The sequence below is a fragment of the Cheilinus undulatus genome, linkage group 12 (genome assembly GCF_018320785.1).
Source record: "Cheilinus undulatus linkage group 12, ASM1832078v1, whole genome shotgun sequence".
NCBI lineage: Eukaryota > Metazoa > Chordata > Actinopteri > Labriformes > Labridae > Cheilinus > Cheilinus undulatus.
In genome coordinates, this window is record NC_054876.1 from 16,858,589 (window position 1) to 16,875,882 (window position 17,294).

General features: G+C 38.8%; 1 protein-coding gene across 1 annotated transcript in view; it reads left to right on the forward strand.

The window, feature by feature from the left end:
* pigl (phosphatidylinositol glycan anchor biosynthesis, class L) overlaps window positions 1-17,294 on the forward strand; it is a 35,807-nt gene that overhangs the window by 3,609 nt on the left and 14,904 nt on the right. Inside the window, exon 3 of the mRNA XM_041801176.1 lies at window positions 16,520-16,610. Coding sequence (XP_041657110.1) covers window positions 16,520-16,610 — 91 coding nt within the window. The remainder of the gene's footprint in view (window positions 1-16,519; window positions 16,611-17,294) is intronic.

A 17,294-nucleotide genomic window follows, 5' to 3' on the forward strand; every position in this document is an offset into this window, starting at 1 on the left:
TTCTAAAATGTCAGGACAAGCTGCCCCTAAAATCTGTCTGACCTGCCTGTTTACACATGCACTTCATTCAGAGTGAGACTGGGGGTCTCAAGAGATGAGACAAGATGTGAAAAGAATGAAGCAGAAATGTCAGATGAAATACCTGCATCCAACAATATAGTGACAGGTTTTGCCTTTCTATCTCGCCTGTGTGTAGCTCGTATCATTGAATTAAATGAAGAACATACCGGCAAGCAGAAAAAAGAAGGAAACAGCTTCACAATGGCGGGTTTTCCTTAACATTACCAGCTGCATTCTGACATCAGCTCACTGACTTCATGTGAATTTTCAAGGAAATTCAACAGGACATATTGCAGGGGGTTGTCTTCACACATGCAGCTCATGCAGGGAGAGTTTCATGTTTTTTTTTTTTTTGTTTATGTGTGAAATCACCATTTGGAAGGAGTTACTCTGGCGCTTTTCTCTTAATTTTTGCCTCATAAGAAGATTAGGGTAAAGAAAATATTTTACACATTTAGGTTTTGCTGTTGGCAGTTTTTGGTGCTTTTTTTACACTGTGATGTAATGGCACCATAGATGCAAAAACTTGGTAAGGACTTAATATTTTTGTTGTACTATGGTAAGCCATGGTAATGTTAAGCAACAGCTGTGCTTCTATCTGTTTCTGTATATGCACAAATGATATATTTGCAATTACATGATTACATAAAGGCTGCATTTTTTGTTTTAAGCAGTACTGAAAGATTTTTAAAAATGCAGAAAGGCCTTTAGGTTTTACAATGGTACCACTTTTCCATTTCATAGAAGTACCTTTATTTTCAAAAAGGGAAAGGCTACAATTATTTTTGTAATAAGTAGTACTTAAAATGTTTACAAAAATGCCAGCAGGAAGACCTTTAACTTTTCAAGAAGGAAGTTCAACAAACTCAGAGTCTAACCCTGAGCTCTGAGTTGATCTACCCTCAGCTGAGAAACACTGAGTTATCAGTTTCATTACAGAAAATTTGAGTTAGGTAAGTTAATTCTGAGTCCGTTCACTCTGAGTTCAGCGTGGGCAACACGACCATGAAAGACATCATCAATAGAGCCCCAATACAAGGATTCATGATGGCAACAGGTGACAGTAAAATCCATGTACTTTACCTTCTCAAACTAGAAATCCTCTGAGCTTATGAGCTTATTCTTAATAAATGAAAAAATATATATTTCAATTTTTTTCCTTATAATTCTGTCTCTTCTAATGCACAACCCCCTTGAAACCCTCTGGCTGTGTAGTCAAGTGGTAGGCAGCCAGGTGTCGCAAGGCATGTAACCTGCCAGAAACCCAAAAGGAGAAGTAGTAGTCATGTGACAATGCCCCATCCAGTCCTAAAACTCAAACCCGAAGCCGACTGCGCAGCGTGAGCAGCAAAGTTATTTTCTAGTTTTTATACAATAGTATAAAAAAATTTATTTTGTTAGGAAGTACAAGTTTATTTTCTATTTTTCTAGGAAAATGTTACTTAAAAAAAAACAATTTCAGCTGATGCATGTTTTGATTTCAATAAATAAACATAAATTGTTAATCTGTGTATCTTCCCTTCAGTTATTTGTTTTAAAATTATACAAATATTTACAGCACAAACAGAGTCACGGATGGGGGGGGCGGGTAATCGTACATCGAGGTAAAAAGTTCAATTAATCGTGATTTTGATTTTAACCATAATCGCCCAGCCCTATAAGAAACCTCAGCTTTGTGGTAATTTATATTATAACTTGTAAAGCTACAGACATTGGACATTCAGAATAAACAATTCTATGAATGAAATCTGTATTTCCCCCTGAAAATCATTGCCTGCTTTATTCTACTTTTTAATCTCATAAATTACAACTTAGATTTACATCATTAATATCAAAAATTGCTGCTTTTATCTATTAAAATTAGAATCTGCTCTCAGAGCTTTGGCCAGTTAGTTTGTCTTGAAAACTGGCAAGACCTGTGCACTAGTTTTATCCTCAGCATAAAGATGTTTTCAAATATAAATACTCTCTCATCTTTATCCTGTTTTTTTTTACCTTCATGCTTGCTCTTTGACAAAAACATGTTATGTGTGATGAAACATGCATGTTTAATCTAATCTAGTGTCTTAATATTTATTAAAACAACACGGATTGTTATTCAGAGTAAATGTGAATAATGTACCTGATACAAAATTAGTGAATGAGTGAAAGAATGCTGAGTGTTTCTGGCTCTGTCTGGGGGCTGAGAAAGGGAGAAACTCCTGACCAGGTTAGCCTCACAGACTCAGTCACCACAGTACCTGATTTAGAACTGAAGTTCACTCTCCTTGTGGAACAGGCTTGACTCAACCCTTACTCTTGTAGAGATCTAGGTTCCCTCATTTAAGGGTTAACAGACTCAGGGTTTGCACTAAACGTGCTTTATGGAATGGATCCAGGTTTTATATTTTTTATGCTACTCAATGTTTGTATGTTTTGAGGTGAGAATGACACACTTTAAAACTATCACCATCCTCTGCATTTTCATTGATAACAAAGCAAGTAGACTCATAATGCTATTTATGTATTTTATCATAATCGTAAATCACAATAATGTCCAGTATAATTGCAAATTAATACCAAATCTTGCTACAACAGATGAACAGATTTCACTCTACCATTATGAGACCAACAGTGAGCTGAACAGGAGCAGTTAACTTCGAAACTTTACTGCTGTCTAAGACTTGAATTTGCTCTCCTTCTGATTTCTGCTACACTTTGTTTGGTTGTTGCTGCAGCTGTAGGACTCTCCGTCTCCTGGCTCCAGCTATTGGCAAGGTCAAGTTACAAAAAAAGGAATGGTAAAAGGTGATGTTTTAAAAAAGAGGGATTTTTTTCCTGTGGATCAACCCTGCAGCTTTCCTTGAAAATGTTTGGAGTTTCTAAGAACCATGGGGCCGCCTACATGTGAGTCCCTACATGTTGGCTCAGCAGGAGAGCTGTATGAACTCTGGCACTAACCTGGAACTTGCAGTAATAAGCTGGCAGCCAGCCCAGGTTGTCTGCCCCAGAGAACATTGTTGGTGTGTGTGTTTTCAGACACACACACTTCCTACTTTTATTATCTTGTGCACACAGAATACAGCTGAACTTTGATCTCGCTGCTGTCTGCACTTCTGCTGAACTGGAGTGTAGCCCATTTTCCCTTTCTGTGTATTCTGTTGTTTGCCCAAAACACACACCTAATCAGCACTTTGAGAGCCCCGTTCCTGTGCTCACACAACCAGGCTCTCTCTCTCCCTCTTTCCCCACTTCTCCCCCTCCTTCCCCTCTTGTCCATGTCTGCTGAAGCCAACTGCCAAGGACTGTGGGATAAATTTTGGCAATCCTCTGAGCACAGCTAATGTAGGTCATTCCAGCCTGTTTTTCTCTTTGTGTGTCTGAACATGGCTAACCACACTTTGGCTTTGCTCTTAACCCTCTCTGCCCAAGTATGTGCACACGTACATCCCTGACCTCTCCCTGTTTTTCTCAATGACCGTTTTATTATGAACAGAGAAAGTTCCTCATCTTAAGCCCTTGAATAGAACAGAAACTAGAGCCTGGCTTATTGAGAAAAGGGAGACTATTGATTCCAACTTTAACGGGGGGAAATTCACTGATATGTTGGTCGATTTATTGAGTTTTAGGCTGGACTAAAAGTAAATCTGGCTTGTGCACAATTTTACACACATACAAAAACAGCTTTTTACACACTGCAAAGCTGAAACCGCACCCAAATGATCTTCTGCCATCATTACACCATTGCGTGTACACACTGCATCTGCAATAACATTATCAGTAGCTGTGCTTCCGTTACCCTTAGAAATGCGCTAAATCAAAATAGCGCAATAAAAAAAAAAAAAAAACAGGAAACAGCTGATCTTCGAAAAACCTCTCAAATAATGCTAAAAAGTTTTACGCTCTCATGAGGTAGTTTTCAGGCGTACTGATATGGAAATGTATCGTAAAAGTACAGTGGAAACACTTTTTCTGCATTTACATGTCAGAGGACCTAATGTACGGTGTCACATGACCAGTTTACTCCAAGAAATCATGGCGCGGTACATGTGGACAGAAGAGGAGACTGAGACATTTTTCAACATCATACTGATACCCTTGTAGGTGGCCTTTGTCATACATACAGACTTTGAATGATCATACAGACGATCACCCGTTGCCAACATGCTACAGGTTTGAGCGTCCATCTTCCTAGGAGTCTCGTGAGATGAGATTTTATGAGAATTATGAGGCTCGCAACCAAAACACCTTTCAGTGGACACATTCACACACATTCAAAGTAGTTGAAATTTTAGAAATATCTTTTATTTTGTGAAAAACCGAAATACCCTTTATATACTCTACTTATCGCCAGTTCAAGGCAGTATATTTACACCTCTGTTATGCCTCACCTGACTGAAGAAGTGAATAATGGGGTGAAGTCGGTCCTCACCCTGATTGGTCACTGGAGGTAATAACAGAGGCATCATGGGGCAAACAGGCTGGTGATATGTAATATCAGAATCTGCTAAGCAGAACAGCGCTGGTTGTGTGTATGTCTGAATGTGAAGCTCCTGCTGTGTGTAAGCATATTGTATCTCTTGTGTTTCTGCAACCTTGTAATGCAATGTTCAATCACACACTTAGAAGCTGCTGTTTTAATTAGGGCTGAACAATTTCCAGAAATAATCTAATTACAATTTTTCCCCATTATGTTGCTATCCATACCATTTTTTCAACTGTTTAGCTGATTTAGCATTAGTCTTGCCGTCATGTTTGTCGTATTTTTGCAGTACTTTATTTTCATGCAGCACTCCTTGCAAACCTTATGTATCATGTCCATTTCATTCATGGTGCTACCATGTTTGTTTACTAACTTTCTCCTGGCAGACGTGAATCAATATATCGCCACTCAAAATATCGTGATACTATGCTGTATTGATTTTTTCTCCCACTCCTAGTACCTCCTACAGCCCAACTTCAAAAATACAGAAATATAATTTTAAGATCAACAAAGTCAAAAGCAACTGAATTTCAGATTCACATTATTGATAATGATAGCCCTAAAACAGTGGGTCCAACCTTTATTCCTGGGGCCCCCTCTACTTATATCTAAGAAAAGCTGAGCCTCCCCAAGACCTCAAGAGAAGTATATGAGTACTGTCAAAATCACTACCAATTTTAATTGTTTCATTGACAAAAGTCAAAGAAAACAGGTTTATATATGGTTATTGTACCAAAAGACATTTATATAAACTATTTAGGGAAAGTTTTGCCATGATCTTCGATAGTATATGCCAATCTAATCTTGACAACCTCAGAGCGGACAAAGCCTCACCAGTGCCCTAGAGGATCAGCTTTTAATGGGTTCTTCAGTTAACTTTGTAATTTTCTAATCAATCATTTTCACAAATGAAAGCAAAGCTTAAACATGCATGTTGGATCACTTTTGGTTGTTGGCTAAAACAAATGCATTCTAGTGCAGCAGACCTGCAGTAGTTTCTACATGCATGAAAAAGACTGATCTGTTTTTTTTGTTTGTTTAGACTAGCAGCCGTAGTCTTTCCTGCTGTTGTTTTGTATTGTACAAATTGTGTTTGTGTCTGTTTTTTATTATCATATGCATGTGAATTACATACATTTTACAGTTGCAAATTACAGCAGAATGATTGCCGTACTACAGAAGCCAAGAGAGAACATGCACTGAACCTTTTTTTCAATTTGTGTCTCAAAATCTTAACTTCAAGAAAACAGTATGCTTTTTCTTTTTGTAGTTTGATCACTCAGGATCTTTAGGAAATAATGAAGATTAACTAAATTAAACAGAAATTAGTATTTTCTGGAGATAATGAGAAACATAAGACAAGAAAACAACAGAAATTTGCTTGTTATCATTGGGAAAATGAGTAGAATGGAATGTTTGGATAGTTGTCCTCTTAGGGCTGCCGTACAATATCAGCAAATTTTTCTCCAGACTGAATTTTTTTTTTTTCGTTAGATGGACTCTTGGAAGATACCCAAGATCTACTTTAATTCTTTATGAAGACTGCCTAGGTTGAATCAATCTGCTATCATATTTTGAAAAGGTAACTTTAGAGGATTTGGGAGGAATAATATTGGATCTACATGCTAAGTACATCATTTCTTTTGTGTTTTTGCAGCGGTGAATCGTAGCTCCTTTCAGCTCCAGTAGTGTGGGAAACGACTGTTGTATGGAAAAACAGAAACAAAATGACTATTTGTTTGGTTTTTCTGACAAACCCATGCAGACCTCAGCTGGATAATGTGTAAGACAATGAAGACTGGAGTTGAGTGCCGCTCATACACATTATTTGCTGTACTGATCTCCAGACAAATCTCTGGTGTTTTGAAGGCTTTCATTGTAGGCATCAGTGATAACACAGAGCCTGAAAGAAGCACAGTAGCTCTAAGAATGAGCTCCTTGGCTCAGGAACTGAGGTTTTTATGTGATGCTATCAAAGAACTACACAGACAGCGGATCCTCTGAGTCTGATGGCTCAAAATCTTTGCCGTGAGTTTGTATGCTGGGCTGAGTTATGTTGTCTTTGTTTTACAGACCAGGAAGTCAACCTTTTCAGTTCTACTGTCCACTTTTTCTTACTCTTGTGCACACAAAAACATCTTAAGGTGTAATTTTGCCTTGTAATCATACATTTCTTTCCAGCTTGATTAAAGTAATGCAGTCCAGGCAGTTTATAGAGGAGCGTTCAAGATGCAAATCCTCTTGTAACAAGAACTGAATGTTGAGTGCATGACCTCTAGTTGTGTGCTGAAGCTGTTTCTCCATAAAGGCTTCCCTATTTTATTTATTTCATGCATGTGACATAATATACAGTACAGTATGTTCCTGTAAGCACTGTCCCACTACTCCACTGATCCACAGGTGGCAGCATCATGCTGAAATACACAGCAATGTGCAGCCAATGGCACTGTAGAAGAAGACTGTCTGGAAGAAAACAAGCATGTAAACCATCTTGGAATAATAACATATAAAAATATGAATCAGTATTAGATCATAGATTGAATAAAAGCCTATTCAATGTTAAGGCCCAGTTGCTTTTACAAACCTGATTAGCCAAACATATTGACAAATGAATGCAAGTCTCAAATTGAGGTCCTTGTGAGTTTAGTGTTGAAATATCAGATCAAAAATAAAGAGAAAAAGGACAGTGGATAGAATCAGAAACAGGGATGAACGTGTGAGGAAAGAGACATCCGAGAAGGGAGCCACAGGCCGGACCTGAGTCTGGGCCGCCCTCACACACGGCATGGGGTGCAATCCATCCAACAGGCCATCTGTGGTCTTCAGATATTTTTTTCTGGTGTACATTTACTTTTCTGTTTTCATTTTTGCCTTCATTTTGCACAGGGTTTGTTTAAAATGATTACAGGGCCATCTTGTATCACTGCCTATCCCAAATAAAGGCAGGGTTAAGTGACAGAACCTCTTTAATTCATCTGTGGTATAAAAAAAACTACCAATTAAAAAAAAAAACACGTACATCTAAGACAGGTGCAAAAGAGGGGAAACATCAAATTTGGGAGCAAATTGTCACACTGTCTAAATTGCACAAAAATTTGATCTCACTTTTATCACAGTCTGGCTGCAGACTGTACATATCTGATGCTCTGACATCTGATCACTCTCATAAACCGTTCACCTGAGATGCCATCTCTTTCAGAACGGAAGTGCTGTAATTTGGGAGTGCAAGGTATTTCAAGTTAACTCAGCTTTATTCATAAAAAAGTCTGGCAGTTACAATACCTCACTGCAAACATTACAGACTAAGAAACATTTCAAAAATAAAACGGAGAAAAAGATCAGAGGTCTCCAATTATGTAGAGACCCTTTTTAGGTGTAGCTACTCCACTGCTGGCTAGCTTTAGCTTTGTTAGCTTTAGCTAAAGCTAACATAGCTACATAAGCTACATAATAAATGTTACCACCTAAGCCAATGTAGCTAAGTTCACATTAGCAAGGTGACCTTTTTGCAAGCATAGCTAAAGCTAACATTGCTAGGTAGATAACATAGCTAAGTAGCTTACATAGTTGCTCTGTGAGTTTAGCATTAGCTACATAAGATAATCAGGGCTGTACTTTAACTTTTTTTTTGCCCATAGCGCTGGTGCCACAGAGGTCAACAATCTTGTAGCACAGAGCAAAAAACCTGTAGCACAATATATAAAATGTTTGTTACAGCTCTAAAACCAACATGTAACCAAAACATATGCTTAGTAAGTGAATGTACTTGAAAGACAAAACCAAAACAGAGTTAATTACAGCTCTCAATTAATGTCTAACAAAGCAAACAGCCAATCATTGTTAAGAATCTTGGGGTGCAGCAGAGAAGAGAGATGCTGACACTTCATCTCCACATTCAGACACAAAACAAGCAACCCGCAGGAAGCTGTGTTGGTGCTGGAAGGTGATTAGGGCAATATGATTTGTAAATCAGACCTAGAGACAATACAGACAGAGGAGCAAATGAGCTCCATGCATGCTGCTATTTGCTGCTGTAATCCTTTTGTTTGTATTCATCCATTTTTTAACTTTAGGTAAAACCAACAGACAGCTGGAGTCTTTTTCTATACTCATCCTAATTACTTAATGGTTTCTAGCAACTGAAGTATGTTTCTTTCTTCATCCTTAAACTGTGTTTCAAGGACTGATGTGTTAGGTCTATGCATTAGTATATTAGTATTGATCTGCTGAATTCAATTTGTAAATATACCTGTATTGTTTAAACCTCAATACTGTGCGTTTCTTGTCAAACTGTTTTGGACATTTGGCACAATTGGCATTTTGGACTGACTGTAATTGACAGATGGAGGCCTGGTATTAGCCGATATTAGCCCTGTTGACAAATATAATCCATCAGCAATTCATGCTGGTATCTAACTCCTGAATCAAAAAAAAAATTTTTTTTTCAGGTCGTTACAGTGAATGTTACACTGATGGTGACAATCTGCTCCTAATTTATACATTAGTGGTGGCCCTAGTTTTCACAATAGATGCATCCCTCATTGAAACAAGAAATGGGGGCCTAGGAACTCTATTTTTGTTACTGTAGAATCAAAACAGGTCTTGATAAAGTTTGAAGAGTATCCATGTCATATCAAAGTTTAGAATTCAACCCTATTGCACCATTCGATTACCAGTTACCATGGTGGCATGATGCCCTGGACTCTAAACTATTGTTTCTGAGCTAAAGTTTCACTTTTGAAGCAGAAGTCTGGTGTTCATGCAGATTGTGCTTCATGACGACAGATCTGTGTGACTGTGAGACTTTGTCACTCACAACTGTTGCCTGTAAAATAACACGTGAATTCTGTTTTAAAATAGGATTTTCTCTTTAATGCTCACTGAATAGGACAGCTGTGTTGACAGTATCTGGGGCCCCGGTGCATGTTGGGGCCTTTGTGATCAAGCTCGATCTGAGCACGCTCTGCTGCCTCTCCACTTGCACCGGCCTGACCTCTGTCTGCTCCCTGGACTCCATTAGAGCTGCTCACTGCACAAATCTAACCGTCCCAATTCTTCTCTACACTGTCCATCAAACTGAAACAACTCTCCCCCTCACATCCTTTCTTTGATTTCCTTTATTATTTTCCAACATCTAAAACAACTCTTTACTCAGACGCACTGTACACTTTTTAATTGGATTGGTACTAAATCTCTGCAGGGATGAAAACAAACAGCCACTTTCTGGAAAGCAAAGCCGTGGTCATCGCAGTAACACCCTATCTCCACACTAGCTTTAAATATACATTGATCAGAGGTAAAAATAGTCCTGGCTGATTTATAAGCACATGGCGGGCCACTGTAAAAAGCGGTGAGATGTTCTAGCCTTGCTGCTGACCTCTGGCTGTGCTTTTATCCTGGATGCATTTGTCACCAGTGCTCTCACTCTGGCCACTGAATAGTCAAACAGTTGATTTTCCTGCAGCTGGTGTTTTTGTCACATTACACTGCTCTTTTCTGCACAAATTGCTCTGAAAACAACACCAAAAAGCTGCATTTTCCCTCTCAGCTTAATGCCTGTTTCTTACTTAAAAAGGGCGAATATTTGCAAAATCCTGCAACCACAAATATCTTTGAGTCATTGTGGTACAACATGAGTGTTGGTGTTGTTACTGTAGTTGTAGCTGCCTTATTACATGGGGATATTGTGGGCGTACTGTCAGTTTGCAGTGGCATCTCAGCCGTTCCCAGCAGGACATTTAATCTGACTGTGTGGACAGAAGTCTGGCAGTTTCACAGGCCTGCGGTCCACGTGACCAGACTAAACAAGCCCTCTCCGTCGAATCCCTTTACTGGGCCAAAGTTCAACCACTGCATACAGATGCCTGCAAGCAATTAGACATCCACATGCAAAGCTACAAAGGGGGGGAGCCAGGAAGGTTACTCTAGGACATTTTACATGGTTGCCATGGCGAAGCTGACAGTCAGCCTACATCCTGCTTGAGAAAGGTCAGGTGTCTTGTATCTTTTGTTCATTTTTCTTTTTATTCCCCCTCCTCCTCCTCCTCGTAGTGTGGTGTGGTTTTAAGCCTAAAGGCAAAAAGTCTGAAATAATTAATGAATAAATGCAACAGTGAGAAACAACACAACTTTGAAAGCACATTTTGTGTTACAGTGGGGAGAAGCTGCGACCTCAGCAGGATATTTTTTAACTTAGTGTTCATGTATTCATAGGATTAAACAAGAATAAACTCCAAGGCACCTCTTTATTTGAGCTACAAGAATCTAATGCCAAGAGCACCTGAGACACTCTTTTCTTATGTCAAGGAAGCACTTCTTTGAACAAGGGATGCACTGAATGGGAAAATTAGGGCCAATATAGATGTCTCAAATTACAGTTTAGCATATTGCCAAACCAAGGCTGAACTGAAGTTCAGTGTTCAGTCATGCCACCATGATGACTGGTAGAAGTTAATCAAATGATGCAATAGGGTTTTCATGAAACTAGAATATCAAACGTTGTTTTGTAGAGATGCACCGATTATAAAAATAAGGGCTGGTACTGATGTTTAACATAACTGTTTAGCCACTGTTTTTAGTCACTTCATAACAGGCATTATATGGCAATATTAACAGCCAATATAGGATGATAATAACAGCAAATATATGCTGATATTAACAGCCAATATAGACCATATTTACAGCTGATACACGCCCATATCAAGAGTCAATATAAGATGATATTTACAGCCAATATAGGCCAATATTAACAGGCATTATATGGCAATATTAAGAGCCAATATGGGCCAATATTAACAGCAAATATGGCCAATATTAACAGCCAATATAGGCCAACATTAACAGCCAATATAGGCCAGTATTAACAGCCAATATGGCCAATATTAACAGCCAATATAGGCCAACATTAACGGCCAATATGGGCCAATATTAACAGCCAATATAGGCCAACATTAACAGCCGATATGGCCAATATTAACAGCCAATATAGGCCAACATTATGAGCCTATATAGGCCAACATTAACAGCCAATATAGGCCAATATTAACAGCCAATATAGGCCAGTATTAACAGCCAATATGGCCAATATTAACAGCCAATATAGGCCAACGTTAACAGCTAATATGGGCCAATATTAACAGCCAATATAGGTCAACATTAACAGCCGATATGGCCAATATTAACAGCCAATATAGGCCAACATTAACAGCCGATATGGCCAATATTAACAGCCAATATAGGCCAACATTAACAGCCGATATGGCCAATATTAACAGCCAATATAGGCCAACATTATGAGCCAATATAGGCCAACATTAACAGCCAATATAGGCCAATATTAACAGCCAATATGGCCAATATTAACAGCCAATATAGGCCAACATTAACAGCCAATATAGGCCAACATTAACAGCCAATATAGGCCAATATTAACAGCCAATATGGCCAACATTAACAGCCAATATAGGCCAACATTAACAGCCAATATGGGCCAATATTAAAATCCAATATAGGCCAACATTAACAGCCAATAAAGGGCAATATTTAAATCCAGTATGGCCAACATTAACAGCCAATATGGCCAAAATTAAAAGCCAATATAGGCCAATGTTAACAGCCAATATGACCAAAAATAAAAGCCAATATAAGTCAATATTAACAGCCAATATAGGCCAACATTAACAGCAAATATAGCCTGATAATAACAGCTAATACACGCTGATATTAACAGTCAATACAGGCTGATGTTATCAGCCAATACAGGCTGATGTTATCAGCCAATACAGGCTGATATTAACAGCCAATATAGGCTGATAATAACAGCAATACAGGCTGATATTAACAGCCAATACAGGCTGATATTAACAGCCAATACAGGCTGATATTAACAGCTAATATGGGCTGACATTAACAGCTAATATGGGCTGACATTAACAGCAATATAGGCTGATATTACCAGCCAATATAGGCTGATATTAACAGCCAATATCGACCTATAACTACAGTCAATGTAGATGGATGATAACAGCCAATATAGGCCAATATTAACAGCTAATATAGGCTGATATTAACAGCCACTACAGGCTGATTATTAACAGCCAATATAGGCTGATATTAACAGCCAATACAGGCTGATTATTAACAGCCAATATAGGCTGATATTAACAGCCAATACAGGCTGATATTAACAGCCAATACAGGCTGATATTAACAGCTAATATGGACCGATATTAACAGCCAATATAGGCTGATATTAACAGCAATATAGGCTGATATTTACAGCCAATATGAGCAGATATTAACAGCCAATACAGGCTGATATAAACAGGCAATACAGGCTGATATTAACAGCCAATACAGGCTGATATTTATGGCAGAAATTGGCAGAAACGTACAACCGCTATAGGCCAATACTTACAGCTGTTAATGTCAATCTTTACCATCGTTAAATTGGTTGTAAATGGCACCAGGAGCTTCTATATCTGCCTATAGCAATAGTTGTCTTTGTTAGCTGTCATCATGCCTATAATATTAAAGAATTCCTACTAGATACTAGCATTACCTTGACTGGACATTACTAGATAAATATTGACTACTGTTTTCTGTTCATTCCGCATTTTTTGCTGGTTTCCAGTGTTTACCAACAGAGTCGATATCAGGCGCTACAGATGTTAAACCAATACATCTGTGCACCCTACTTCCAACACTTTTTTAGGTGTTTATATAGTTTGGAAAAATTCTCACCAAAAAACAAAAAGTTTATGTGTATAATCTTTTTGTCAGGCAGATTTGCAGAGGTAAATGTTAAGGGTTTTTTTTTTCATTCAGACTATCAAAACTGGCAAAAAAGTAAATATTCAGTGGTTTTTTTTTGTCTCTGACATAGTTTTCATTCCTCTTGTGTACCTTTTTCAAAATGTTTAAAGTTGTGAGATTTGACCAGGGGAGAGATGAAAAATGTTTTGTCCTCGTGTCTATTCTTATAGAAACTGCTGTCCCAAAATGAAAATGACATAATCAAAAAGATACCTCATGAAAGCAACATCAGTTTTCTTACTAAAGCAGAATCCACTGCAGGTAAGCTCAGTGTGCTTTACAATGAGCGTGAAATTAGAAGAACTAAAAGACAAAACTGCCATCTTACTCTGGATGGAGTCATCGTGTCACAGCGGTGCATTCACTCGATGACAGACAGTTTTAAACTATCTCTGAACCCCCGACCCTCTGCCCCTCCTCCCCGTGACATCCCCGACCCCCTGCCCCACCTCCCCTCACACCAAAGCCTGACTCTCACATCACTGGCAGCCAATAGATTTGTGGCCTAATCCATCACTTCCCTGTGCGAGCTCGACTGTCCCAGCTCATTGTTAGGAGGCGAAGGGAGGGGAGCGACTGTTGACACGCCATGCTAACTAAGCCCAGCGCAGACATTTTATATTTACATATAAATGCTCACACACACCAGTTTGTTGGGTTGTCAAAATACCAAAATCTAAAACTTTGATATGGGTAAATATCTGATGATATCTTTACCTAATTTGATACCACCGCAGCAAAAATAGAAGTCTAAGGCACTGAATATTGGGTGCTTCTCTTGTTTTTGATGGTTAGAATTGCAGCCCAACTTGTTCTGCACTCATTTTTAATTGCACAAAACATTGGCATTGTTTTGTTACCGTAATGTTTCAACCAAGTTTCTGATTGATTCATTCTCTTCCTACACACTTGTACTTTGAAAAAAATGTAGGTTTTTTTTTTTTTTTTTAGTTTTGGCACTTTTTGGTTTGATTGTCATAGATTGTATCATATCAAAACACAGGGTATCAAAAATAATGACAGCCTTTCTAAGTGTGCTTCCCTTTTGCTCATCTTTTCAGCTTAAAAGCCTAAAGTATGCTGTTTCAGATCAGTCCTTCAGTTTTTGTTTTCTTTGGAGGTTTTCTTCATAACAATAGATGGAAATTATAACTGCTAAACAAACACTTGTAATGCAGCCCTCAGGACTTTATTCTTAATGTGAACCTTGTTGGCACAACTCATATTTCAGTCTCTCTGATTATTTTCCCCTCCTTTAATTTTACTTCTGGTTCAAAGGGAATTTAGTTGAGTCAAGGAGAGGTTTTCTTTCCTACACTGGAAATAAAAAATCTCCTCAGAAATGAGTGCATGCATGTTTAGTAGGGCAGAGCTCACGCTGGCCAAGTATGATGTTTGATGTATGCTCCATCCACTCCATGTTTCCTGCAGGCTGCAGCTTCAGATGAACATGATGCTGGGGGCCTTCCAACCCTTAACCCTCAGGCTTCCCAGCTCTCCCTTGTGTTTGCATTCCTCAACAGCCTTTTTTCAAATGCAGGGTTAAATCTACAGCATGCAGGACAGGTTGCTCAGCCTTAGAAACACAGAGCATTTATGTTTCTGTACAGTGCCTATAAAAATTATTCACTGCCTTGGATGTTCTACCCTTTTTGATTTTATAAATCAAACATGGTCAATATAATTTGGCTTAACTAATTACATAAAACTTCTTTAATATCAAAGTGAAAACAGATTTCATGTCAGTGAAATAAAAATATGTAAGGTAAAATAAGTGATTGCATAAATATTCACCCCCTTTGAAGTGACTGACCTAATTCTACAGAGGTCCAGCCAACTGGTGCTAGTAGTCTCACATTTAGTGAAATGGGGATCGCCTGAGTGCAGTGAAGGTGTCTCAAGTGATTGCAGTATAAAGACACCTGTGTCTGGAAGGTCCAGTCATTGGTTAATCAGTATTCCTGGCTACTATTACACCATGGAGACAAAAGAACACTCAAGCAGTTCAGAGAAAAGGTTATGAAATGTGTACATCAGGGGATGGACACAAAAAAATTCTAAGACACTGAACATGCCCTGGAGTTCAGTTAGATCCATCATCAAGAAATGAGAGGAATATAGTGCATATGTAAATCTGCCTAGATTAGGCCTTCCTCACAAATTGAGTGACTGTGCAAGAAGAAGAGAGAGAGAGGCCACCAAGACACCTATGACTACTCTGAAGGAGTTACAAGCTTCAGCAGCTGAGATGGGAGAGACTGCATACAACAACTGTTGCCTGGGATCTTCACCAGTCATAGCTTCATGACTGAGTGGTAAAGAGAAAAACACTGTTGAAGAAAACTCAGATTAAATCTCAACTAGAATTCACCAAAAGGCATGTGGGAGACTCCATGGTGCTCTTAGCCATCAGCCAAGACACTTTGTTTGACGGACTCCAAACACTGCACATCACCACAAACACACCATCCCCACTGTGAAGCATGAAAGTGGCAGCATCATGCTTTGGGGATGCTTCTTGGCAGCCAGTCTTGGAAGGCTTGGAAAGGTAGAGGGTAAAATGAATGTGGCAAAATATTTGAAAATACTGGAGGACAATCTTATTCAGTCTGCAAGAGAACTATGACTTGGGAGAAGATTTATTTTCCATCAAGGCAATGACCCGAGGCATACACAGAAATGGTTTAAAGACAACAAGGCGAATGTTCTGGAGTGGTTGAGTCAAAGCCCAGACTGCAACCAACAGAGAATTTGTGGCTGGACTTGAAAAGGACCTATGCAACCTGACAGAGCTTGAGCAGTTTTGCAATGAAGAATAGAGTAAAATTGCAGTGTCCAGATGTGCAAGCCTGATTGAGACCTATCCACCAAGACTCAGTGCTGTGATTGCAGCCAAAGGTGCATCTACTAAATCCAGTCACTTATTTTACATGACATACTGTATTTGTATCTAATTGACATAACTTTGAAGAAAAATGTTTTTACTTTGAAATTAAAGAGGTCTTTTGTCATTTTTAGTCCAAAATGCCAGATTACATTGAAAGGGTAAAACATCCAAGGGGGTGAATACTTTTTATAAGCACTGTAGATGGCTGCAAAGAGGTAACAATGCACTGCTCTTTTTAGTAATAAACTGTTTTGAAATGCCTTCATTAAACCAGATTCTCTTTCTCTGCCCTGCAGGAAACTGCCCGATGATCCAAAAGCAGAATGGAGTGTCTCTTTGGTGTCCTCTCTGATTGTGAACCACATAAGAAATCATTCCTTCAACTTGGTACGCTCCATTAAAGATATTAACCTGTAAACAAACACAGTGTGATACTGTACAGTACTTCTTGGTTCTGCTTCGCTCTCAATTGTTTCCTTTCAAAGCGGTGGCTTTTCTGTCACTTCCTGTTAGATGTTAGCACGATCTTACCCGCTGCTCTGTGTACAAAATCCATGTTGTTGTGTTTTGTTTTTAACCAAATGTTTTGGCACTGCAGTCTTCTAGCTCATTATCCCAGTTTCACTGTGGTCTGTGTAATAATCCTGTCAGCCGCAGCCTCGTTTGGTCCAGCTTAGACGGTACTGTGAGCCTCCCTGAAATCAGAGGAAATGGCTCCCTGCAGAAGAAAGTTTGAATTCACTCTCTGTGTTTACAAAGAGATTCTTATCTGCCTCATTGTGGTTCTGCAACATTAGCTAATGGGAATGTGCCTAATTTTGAATCAAAGAATTTCCATCCGGTTGGTCTGAAAAAGGGGGGAAATGGAAAATGCTGCAGTTAAAAACAATTACAGCTGCAAAGGGCAAAAGAAAATAACCCAGCCCTATGAGATGATGGCATATAGCTGGGTTCTTTTATCCTGTAGCTCTTTTTCTTATCAAAGGTTACAAAAAACACACCGTCTCCACCCATCCTGTCACGCTCAGCAGAAGAAAACACCTTCTGATCAAAAACAAGGCTTAAGAATAA